This window comes from Solanum tuberosum, unplaced genomic scaffold, assembly GCF_000226075.1.
Source record: "Solanum tuberosum cultivar DM 1-3 516 R44 unplaced genomic scaffold, SolTub_3.0 scf00136, whole genome shotgun sequence".
NCBI lineage: Eukaryota > Viridiplantae > Streptophyta > Magnoliopsida > Solanales > Solanaceae > Solanum > Solanum tuberosum.
This window is the reverse complement of record NW_006239061.1, coordinates 1,115,632-1,126,279: the sequence shown is the minus strand read 5'-3', so window position 1 is coordinate 1,126,279 and position 10,648 is coordinate 1,115,632. Positions and strand designations below refer to the sequence as shown.

The following is a 10,648-nucleotide window of genomic DNA, read 5'->3' as shown; positions in this document are numbered from 1 at the left end:
TAACTCAATCCTTATCCAGTAACCAAACGGCCCCTTAGTGCATAGCTGTTATTAGGAACCAGCAAATCTATTCACAGATCACTCTCACTCTCACTCAAGGACTGGAAATATGAAAATTGAAAGAGTTAATTTCTTCTTCATTGAATTTTCACCAGCAGCTTTTAATTATATTCAATCCTGACAATCCTTATGTTCTATTCTTCTGGTTGAGAAATTATGATATGGTAAGTCGCATTTCCTATTATGTTACTGATGCTTTATGTGCATTGAGTGGATACGATAAGATACATTGTCTCTTGTATGCTTAGATTATTGAACTTGTCAGCGAACTTCGGTTTGCTCCACTGACATGATACCAAACCTCAAATTAAACAAAAATGTTCATCTTGTTTTTCTAGAGGTATAACGTTTCTAGTGGATATACCTACATATTCCCTTAATCCAAGATGATGTACTTCTCCTTTCAATATGTCCAAATCTACACGGTACTTCCTCCTTAAATGGCAAAGTTTGCAACATTCAATAATTGAGTTACTGCATTGATAGTCCCAATTTCCATATATTTTTACTATTTAGTCCAAGTACTGGGAAGGAGTGGATTTATTTGACAGGAGACAGACGTTCTATTTGTCATGTTTAATTTATGCACTATTAGGCTATGGGTTTCTGGTATTAGTAATTTACATTTTTTCCAAATTCTCATGCCGAAATGAACCATTTCTTTAATATTTTTTTTAAATGATGGTTGTGTCCATGTTAGCTTGTGTGCACCTCGACTATTCCACCGGGTGCCTGTTACCTCCCACCAACACATGAACCGGTTAACTCTGTCTACCAAGGCTTAGGCAAATAGCAGATGGGAAGAATTCACCTAATGTATTTTGTCATCACTTGATTTGAACCTGAGTCATTTCTTTAACTTTTTTGGGCTTATTTTCTGTGAGTTAATTCATAAGAAATGTGCCGTGATTGTGCTTTGACTTTCACAGTGGTTAAATTAATTTTAGTTTCTTGTGCACTTTTGAATTGGTGGGCCGATGAGAGTGGATCATAAAAAACTCTCTGCTTCAGTTTAATCTGATCTTAACAAATACATATGCTGGTTATTCCTTTGAACATAAAATACTTGAAACCTTCTACATATAGCTTCATTTCTTGCTTGCTAAGTTGACAGTTGATTATACTACTCTCAAATTAGTTCAGAGACCTCTACGTTTTGTATATCATGCTGATAATCATATCTATAGATTGGAAAAGCAGTATTATGTGGAATAGCTTAGAAGTTGTATGGGTTCCTTTCAAATTGCAATAAGATTTGACTCGAATTATTATTGTTCGAAGTAGCAAGATGAGTGAGTGGAGATGCTGTAAGCAGTAACGAAATACTATTTCCATGGACAGAATCCCTCTGCCGCAGATGTTCCCATTGACAATTTAAACACATTTTGAACCTCCTTTTCTTTTCTCTCAAAAGGTGTAGCTTGTGGATGCACTTATTAATTTTTAATGTGCTACATAGCTATGTGATGACTAATGTATAGCCCCTTAATTTTTACAGATTGTGTGGTCTGTAAGTTTTAGAACTGATTTGCTTACGACCTCTTTTTCCTAATTGCAGGGAACTTTATAGTAATAATATAAGTGGAAGAATTCCTTATGAACTGGGGAATTTGACGGAGTTGGTGAGCTTGGATCTTTACCTGAACAAGTTAGTTGGTCCAATCCCCGACACTTTGGGCAAGCTTCAGAAACTACGTTTCCTGTATGGGTTACACATCCTTTTTCCTCTTCTATATGTTTGTTTTTCTTTTTCTTTTGCTTGGTTGAATAGTTTCTTTAGCCATGAGCTTTTATTTTCTGAACATTTTGCTTAGTCAAGAAAGGCCACCTTCTATTTTAGAACATGTTAGTGGCTCTGTACTCTGTAGTACTATTTCTCTTGTTTAGTTATATGGAAATAGGGATAGACTTTGCTCCTTATTGGCCAAGTGGCAGACATGAAGATAAAAACATTTCAAACACCTGGAGTATCATTGCCAATGAGACAGCATCATAATTTTCTCTGTGGCTTAAATTATTCATAAAGAGAGAGAGAGGAAGAGGAGGCGGAAGAAGAAAACCTGAAGCAGCTCATAGAAGTACCCAAAGTGGGTGTCTTAGGGTGTCCAAAGTGCAGGACATGCATGTCTGAAAATTCAAAAAATATACAGGAAGTTAGACACACACATGCTCAATGTGTGTCCAACACCAGTACTTGACAATGAAATTTGTCCATCATCCTTGGCAGTCATCGTTCCTATTTCCCTTATATAGGCTTGCAAAAGGCTAGGTGGATTTGAGTGGTTGATAAAATTGTGGTTGCTGCTCTCTATAAAGGCTCATTGGTGTGCTGCTGAACAGGATAAAAAATTTACATGCTATTCTTGTTATTTCCCGAAGCTCTGAAAACTAGATACTTCTGATGATCATATATATGAACATAAATCTCAACCTGCTAACAGTGTCAAGAAGCTTTCTTAGATATTGGGCATGAATTTTGTAGCATCTTCTAATACTACTATTTCTTCTTCATTAGTCAAGTATTTACTACAATGTACACATGGACTGATTAATTAGCCGAGTTCTGTCTGTTTAAGCTTGATCAAACTTTTTTTTTCTTATTGTTATTGTTTTCTTTTTGCTAAATTGAAGGAGGCTTAACAATAACAGTTTGACTGGGCAAATTCCGATACTTTTAACCACAGTCACTTCACTTCAAGTGCTGTAAGTATAAAGCTGGCACTTTTTTATCATGTGGTTTTTTTCGCCATCAGTATTTTCTAATTCTTAGGTACTAATGTTCATTCCTCGCAATGCAGTGATTTGTCAAACAATAATTTAACAGGACCTATTCCAGTCAATGGTTCCTTCTCGCTTTTTACTCCTATCAGGTCTGTGAAAAGCACTAGTTTATATTTTAAGTTCTGTCACTGGAATCATGATAATGAAATTCTTACATCTGAATGTCTATATTTCAGTTTTGCTAATAATCCATTGGATACTCCTCCAGCTTCTCCACCTCCACCTATTTCTCCAACACCCACTTCTCCAGGTTTGTTAAAATAATTTATGTTTTATGGGTTAAGGCACTGCGCCCCCCCCCCAAAGGAAGAAGGCAAAAGGGCTGACTGTTTTAGGGGAAGAGATTTGCACATTATAATGAGTTTTAGTAGTGTATGTGAGATAAATTTTACAGGTGATTTTGGGGTTATCTACTGTTTGATAGGTTTGAATAAATAGATTAAACTTACAAGTGATATTGAAGAGTGGATAGAAGTGTCCTACATCAGGAAATGCAACTGTATGCATTGGATATTGTGACTATAAAAGGACCCAAACTTCAGAATTTATTGTCATACATTCTCTCAATTCTTTCCCCATGTGTCTTATTTCTCACATGGTATCGGAGCTTTGGTGAAAAATTAGTTTCAGTGCATTTACCAGCAACACGCGGGAGAAAAATCTCCTTGCTGTGCAATTCTCATTGACCATGACTGCTGTCAAAATGTATCCTTGCCGTCTCTGACTACTGTACATAAATCAACACCACCAAAAGGCCGAATAACAAACAAGTACCTGTTGTTATGAATAAACTGAAGGATCTTTACCTATTTCTGCATCTTTTCTATTTTGTTAGCACTTTAGCTTTACAACATAGTCCTCGGTGCGAGTGTAAATGGTGAAACTACCATATCCCTTTTCTCAATTTTTTTTGAACTACTTGTGTTAAGTTTTTGTCATCCATCAAAAAAAGGGAATTAAAACTTAAATTTTGAAATTCCTAGGTGTGGGAAACAGTGCAACCGGGGCGATTGCTGGCGGTGTTGCTGCAGGGGCTGCTCTTCTGTTTGCAGCTCCTGCGATTTTGCTTGCCTGGTGGCGCCGAAGGAAACCGGAAGACCACTTCTTTGATGTTCCAGGTGGGAAGCCTCAATCAAACACCTGAATTAGTTTTTTGTTTTCAAATTTAATTTTAATTTAATGAGTTCTTGCAATTTTACGTTCTTTTGCAGCTGAGGAGGATCCAGAAGTTCATCTTGGACAACTCAAGAGGTTCTCCTTGCGCGAATTACAAGTTGCAACTGACAGTTTTAGCAACAAAAATATACTTGGAAGAGGAGGATTTGGCAAGGTTTACAAGGGCAGGTTGGCTGATGGCACTTTAGTTGCTGTTAAAAGATTAAAAGAGGAGCGTACTCAAGGCGGGGAGTTACAGTTTCAGACAGAAGTTGAAATGATTAGTATGGCCGTGCATCGAAATCTACTTCGTTTATGGGGCTTTTGCATGACTGCAACTGAACGGTTGCTTGTTTATCCATACATGGCGAATGGAAGTGTTGCTTCACGCTTAAGAGGTATCTCTTAGTCTTGAATTTTCCATCCTTCTTTTTCTTTGCTCCATTGAGTCGAAATACATCAGATCAAGCACTTGAAAAAGCTGAAAAATGATAACAACGTTTTTTTTGAACTTTTAAGTTATGGTCTGGTAATATAAGTTATCTGGAGAAGTTATTGCAGATGTGTACATCATTGTGTAAACTTGGCATTATTGGATATTGTCGTGGTTGTATTAGGAGTTAGTTTGTTATAGTTAGAATATTCAATCCCGTAGTTAGAAGTTGTTGTTCTTTGTGATTTTACCCGTGGTCTATCAAGCAATTTCAAGAGCATTGCTATCCTTGATGTCCTACCAAATATTAAGATTTCCGTTCAAGTTTTATGTTCTGAATTCATAGTGTCAGATATGGAAAGTAATCTTCATTTATGCATGAACCGCATATATCAATTAATTAAATTGCGTTCAACCTAAAATGGGAACTTGAACCAGTTTACTTGACATCTTGAACTTGTCCTTACAGTAAAATTTTTTTCTTGTAGAGCGGCCAGAGTCAGATCCACCACTTGGCTGGCCAATAAGGAAGTGTATAGCACTTGGATCTGCAAGAGGCCTTGCTTATTTGCATGATCATTGCGACCCTAAGATCATCCACCGTGATGTCAAAGCTGCAAATATATTGTTGGATGAGGAGTATGAAGCAGTTGTTGGGGATTTTGGGTTAGCCAAACTCATGGACTACAAGGATACTCATGTTACTACTGCTGTACGTGGTACAATTGGGCATATCGCCCCGGAGTATTTATCCACGGGTAAATCTTCAGAGAAAACTGATGTGTTTGGCTACGGAGTTATGCTTCTAGAGCTCATAACTGGGCAAAGGGCGTTTGATCTTGCTCGACTTGCAAATGATGATGATGTCATGTTGCTAGATTGGGTAAGGATTTACTAACCTACATGCTCTAGTTATTCTACTTCTAGCTTATGTCTTTTTCTCTTTTCTTTATACGTTGAAACTTTATACTACTTACAATTGCTAATTTTTATCGTGCAACTGACTTCAAACATGGAAGTGAGCACGGGTGAGAAGATCTCACTTTCCTGCATGCATCTCCCTATAAGCAGAACTCTATCATTGCTGCACTCAACATGATGAAAAGCTGATTTGTAGACCCACTACAAATTAGGACTGGCGAATAAGACACTGTCATGTCCATTCTCTTCCCCTGCGTTTTCCTTTAATATCCCCAATCCCGTTCCTGTTCTGTTATCCCTTCCCTACCCCCGTATGTAACCCACATCCCATAATCTCGTTTTATATCCTCATCCATCAATGAGAAATCTCAGCTTCATCTCATCTCCCTCACTCTTTTGCACATATTACACACACTCATAGCTCTCTTTGTTCTTTACTCAAGTCTCAGGGCTGCAGTTCTGTTTAAAGTAAAAAGTTTTATATTGACCCCCCCTCCCCCCAAAAAAAATAAATTAATAATAAAAAAAAAATTGTTAGCTCTAGTAGGTTTTGCATTGCAGTTTGGCATGTATGATTTCTGTAATCTTTGATACTACATCATATGAAACATCCAAATTTCCAAAATAATTTGATTCCTGGGACTTGTATTTGTGCACATTCTTCGTGTAATCTTTTTGTTTCTCTTTCTAGAACTTAACCATCTTGCGAAAACATTTGTTGCATTAGCTGTATGGTCAGGGTGGATCACTTTCATTATCGTGTAGTAGCAGATTGTTCTGGAATTGCTTTTTAGTGTTAAAATCTTTTTCCCTTTGGTTAGCAAAAGCACTCGTATAGCATATTGCTATATCAGAAGATTTAGATACTTTTTCCATGCCATATTGACTGTCGCCTTCTGTGCAGATAAAACTACATCTCTTTTTTTTTCCGTTGTATGGAATTGCTAGGCTATTTCTCTGTATTTGCATCAGAGAGTAGGTGAGATAGAGAATACACTTTACGAGAGGGGACTTCTTTGGGAGGATCCTCTAGAAAGGGAACCCACCCTTTAGGACTTGGGAGTGCAGAAGATGGTCAATTCTTTCACTATGGTTGAACCGTTGAAGTATAGAAAATTGAAAGACAAGTGGCTATCTGAACTTGGAAAGTAAATAAAGTGGCTATCTGAACTTGGAAATTCAATATGGTTCAAATATGAGCACAGAGAATCAGGAGCCTCATGCTCTCTGATTTTCTGTCTTTTCAGTCTCCCTATAGGGCTGCTTATCAAAAATCTCAACAACTTCTATGGTGAATGCTTTGTTATTTTAGTGATGAAATTAATTATTTGCTGACATGATGAGGAAAGTCCGCATGCACTGTGATTTCTTTTTAAAAAATGGCACTCATGTGAAGAAAATGGTTATGTACCTTATTTGACCTCAAAAATTGTGTTAAAATTTCAGGTAAAGGGACTTCTTAAGGACGAGAAGTATGAAACATTAGTAGATGCAGATCTTCAGGGTAATTACAATGAAGAAGAGGTGAAACAGCTTATTCAGGTAGCTCTACTCTGCACACAGAGCTCTCCTATGGAACGTCCAAAGATGTCGGAAGTGGTCAGAATGCTTGAAGGTGATGGCCTTGCTGAGAGGTGGGAAGAATGGCAGAAGGAAGAGATGTTCCGTCAAGACTTCAACCATGCTCACCATCCTCACACTGATTGGATTATTGCAGACTCCACTTATAATCTACGACCCGATGAGTTATCAGGGCCAAGATGATCTTTCAGCTATTCTGCCAGCAGCACATATAGGACTCAAATCCTTTGTATTTGTAATAGCCAATTTTCATCTTTGTGCATATTCTTTTTCATATTCTCTTTTTCATTTTTAAAGATTATATTGTATGTCAGGAATTTTGATGACATCTGAATGTCTATAGTTTGCTCTGGGTCAATTAAAGGATTGAATGTGGAAGTTAATCCACAGCAAGAATGGCTGTGGAAGCACAAATGTAATATTTCCTTATGGATGTATCAGATAGTGATTGTTTGTTCGGCAAATAAACACACAACTTTTCCTCTATCAATATTTCCTCATCCTAGTGGTTATGCCATCATTCAAGTAACTCACGACGATTGACAAAAACAGTAATTCATTCACCATATTAACATCCAATCGTAAATTCAAGTTTTTTGTTTTTTAATAGGCAAATGATAAATCAAGTACCTAATGGATCAACTTTGTTGACCACAAACATGTACTAATCTATTTCCTCTTCCATCAGACATGCACAGGGATCTCACAACATACTTTAGCCAAATTTTATTATATATGTAATAAAAATGTTTGGAGGTCGCAATATACAGTGTTGCTGTTTCCTCAAGACTCAAGCTTCAAGTAAAAAAACTAACTGGTTGTATTAACTGAGGGGAAAAACAGAAAGGCAATATCAAAACAAGGGGAATAGCAAACTTGTGTGACATAACTATACATCTAGGATTTGGCAGCTAACCAGCTCTGCAGTTCCACCACTTCTCAAAGCAACAACTCTCCACATATTCGCTTCAGATCCTAAAACCGGTTCTGGAACTTCGTGTAAGTTTTTTTGTGAAGAGTTTGCTGAGGTTGATGGAGAAGGAGCTGAATGATTTTGCCTATCAGCCTGCATGACCATGATATTGTGATTTGCATCTTTAGTGATCACATGGAGCTTTCCAAGAAAACCAGCAAGAAGATAAGGAGACTCTGAATTGTCATTAATAGGTATATCTCCTTCAATCACCTTCCAAGTGTCATCTTGATGATCATAAACTTTTATTCTAGCACTATCTAGAGTACTAGAAGGATCCAACGCATACAACTCTCCTTCAACAGTGACACTCAACTTTGTTCCTGCCTGCCTAGCAGGCCAGCCATCTCCCATGCCAAGTGGCATATCAATCCATGCATTTGTTTCGGGATCATATACTTCTCCTCCAACATCAACAAAAAAAGGCCAGCAATACAAACTTTGAGGAACATATAGTTTACCCCGATAAGATGTCATCCCTGTAGCTATAGGCTTGAGTAGATCAGCTAGAAAAGCAGTGGGTAGCATCTGAGCTTTTGAAAATGGCATGCTTGGGATTTCAGACCAGATACCAGTATGCGGATTAAATACTTCTGCAGATTGAAGGGGAGTAAGTCCCCCACGATCCCGAGTAACACCTCCTACTACATAAAGTTTTCCATTCAAGACACCTGTCTTGCAATAAGCTCTTGCAGTAGACATGGGACTTACTTCATTCCAGGCATTTACAATGGGGTCATAACGCCAGACAGATCTCATGGCTGCAGCTCTGAAGAATCCCCCAAGGGCATAGAGGCATCCATCAACAGCTCCAATAGCACAACCACAAAATGGAACTTGATCCAGAGCATTTCTCCTTCCAAGCCAACCCCTTATGGCATCAGCAATTCTTATACTTGAACCTGCCATGTTCCATGCCCGAATTCCAGATAAACCACTTTTAGGTTCATCATTGACCGCAATTGCGGGCATTGGTGGCAACTTTTGCCATCTCACGGAGATCGGATCAAAAGCATACCACAAAAACTTATCACCTTCAGTCTTTGTCAAAAGATAGAGCCACACTTCTGTTGTTCCAAGTTTTTTTCTACACCTATAAAGTTCTGGACTCATAATAGCACCTTTCCAGCTAGGCGAAACTAATTTTGCATTTAAGTGGTGTATTCTAGGAAGTCTGGCGAGGATTTGAATAGATATTTCATCAGGCAGACTTGGAATCAATCGTGGGCTATGCTCCCAGAAGCTATCTGATGTCCTTTGTCTCTTGCATGATGCACTTTGGGAGCCCTCAATGAGATCCCCCACATTAGAGTTGTGGTTACTCCGACTCAATATGCCACCCATTAGTCTTTCCCCTTTTATGCTGCAACCTTGATAATCTGCACCCACCAATTCAGTGCATGCCTTTTACTAAAATTCCCCAAACCCATAAAATCCAGCTAGCAACACACCAATTCAGTGCATACCTCCTACTAAAAAACCGCAAAACCATAAAATTTAAAGAAATTCAGCTAGCATCATAAAGGGGGAAAAAGAAAGAGAGAAAAAGATCAACTGAGACTCAATTCAAACTAGGCCAACTGAAAAGTAATTAATTGGAATAACAAGACGATCTCCTAATCACAGGTTACAACTTACAATACATACAAGCAGATGAATTGCAAGAAATGGAAATTTCAACATGAAACAACACAAATCTTCACTGATAACACAGCAAAACGGGGAAAATTACTAGCATAACATATACTCATCAAATCATCAACAAATTCCTCCAGATTTTTCACAGCTACCCAACAAACAAAAAAGGTACCTAAACAGGTAAAAACCTCAAAATTGAATATTTCACAATAGAATCCCCCAAAAGCCCCATAACACCCAAATTGAAAAGGGGTTTAAGGATCCTATCCATACATCAAAACCCACAAAGGAAATCTGAAAATTCCATAAGAAAGAACTGTTACCTATTCAAAGATGAAGAAAAAGTTGAAGGCGAAAACTCATCACTTGGGCTTTGCCGATGAGCTTTGAAAGAAGGGGTGGGGTGGGGTGGGTTACAAGACTGTACGGTCCCGAAGGAAAGGAAGTCTCAAAATTGTTACCTTTTCTGTCTTCTACTGTCATTGCTTCATTGGCTCCTGTAATAGGGACAACGCTTGTGGTAATGCTGTTAGCCTGTGACACTCTCTAATTAGTACAAGAAATAAGACTAATGAAAAAAGAAAAAAATATTTCATATGATGTTTTCCTTTTTTCACCCGATATTCGCTGTTTATATTCACGTTGGAGTCCGATTAAATTCAAATTCATGGTAATACGATTTCAAACAAAGATGACTCAATTAGTTTACTTAAAGATGACTGCATTGCATTCAATTTGCTCTTCCACCAAGGCTGTTTTATATTAACTACTACTAATTGTATATAATATAAATAAGGGAAAAGAATTTGAAAAATATTTTAACTTTGATCGAAATTGTTGTTACGATACAAAACTTTATGGATGACCTTTTACCCCTGCACTATTTAATAGTGTATTTAAAAGGTATATATGTGCCCACGTGGACACGTTGTTATTTATAATTATGCAATATTTATGATATCCACGTGGACATATATATATACCTTTAAAATATACAATTAAATTAGTGTAGGGGGTAAAAGGTCATTTCCAAAGTTTGATATCATTACTGCAATTTCGATTAAAGTTTAAATATATTTCAGATATTTTTCCATATAAATAAATAA

General features: G+C 37.5%; 2 protein-coding genes across 5 annotated transcripts in view; one reads left to right on the top strand and one right to left on the bottom strand.

Annotated features, from left to right (window-relative positions):
- LOC102589350 (BRASSINOSTEROID INSENSITIVE 1-associated receptor kinase 1-like) overlaps positions 1-7,421 on the top strand; it is an 8,993-nt gene extending 1,572 nt beyond the window's left edge. Inside the window, exons 4-11 of the mRNA XM_006351745.1 lie at positions 1,619-1,762; positions 2,692-2,763; positions 2,859-2,930; positions 3,018-3,091; positions 3,825-3,959; positions 4,053-4,394; positions 4,918-5,312; positions 6,797-7,421. Of these exons, the coding sequence (XP_006351807.1) occupies positions 1,619-1,762; positions 2,692-2,763; positions 2,859-2,930; positions 3,018-3,091; positions 3,825-3,959; positions 4,053-4,394; positions 4,918-5,312; positions 6,797-7,114 (1,552 nt within the window). The 3' untranslated portion in view covers positions 7,115-7,421. The remainder of the gene's footprint in view (positions 1-1,618; positions 1,763-2,691; positions 2,764-2,858; positions 2,931-3,017; positions 3,092-3,824; positions 3,960-4,052; positions 4,395-4,917; positions 5,313-6,796) is intronic.
- A 213-nt stretch (positions 7,422-7,634) lies between these two features.
- On the bottom strand, positions 7,635-10,098 carry LOC102588371 (F-box/kelch-repeat protein At1g22040). Of its 4 annotated transcripts, none has more exons than XM_006351742.2 (2): positions 10,004-10,098; positions 7,635-9,376 (listed from the first exon to the last, which is right to left on the bottom strand). In XM_006351742.2, exon 2 carries the CDS (start codon positions 9,246-9,248, stop codon positions 7,821-7,823), a length of 1,428 nt encoding a protein of 475 aa, XP_006351804.1. In that variant the 5' UTR covers positions 9,249-9,376; positions 10,004-10,098; the 3' UTR covers positions 7,635-7,820. The 4 variants fall into 4 exon arrangements, with proteins under 4 accessions (XP_006351804.1, XP_006351806.1, XP_006351803.1 ...); XM_006351744.2 differs by having other exon boundaries at positions 7,635-9,373; positions 10,004-10,085; XM_006351741.2 differs by lacking the exon at positions 10,004-10,098 and adding an exon at positions 9,866-9,970.
- Between the last annotated feature and the right edge of the window lie 550 nt (positions 10,099-10,648).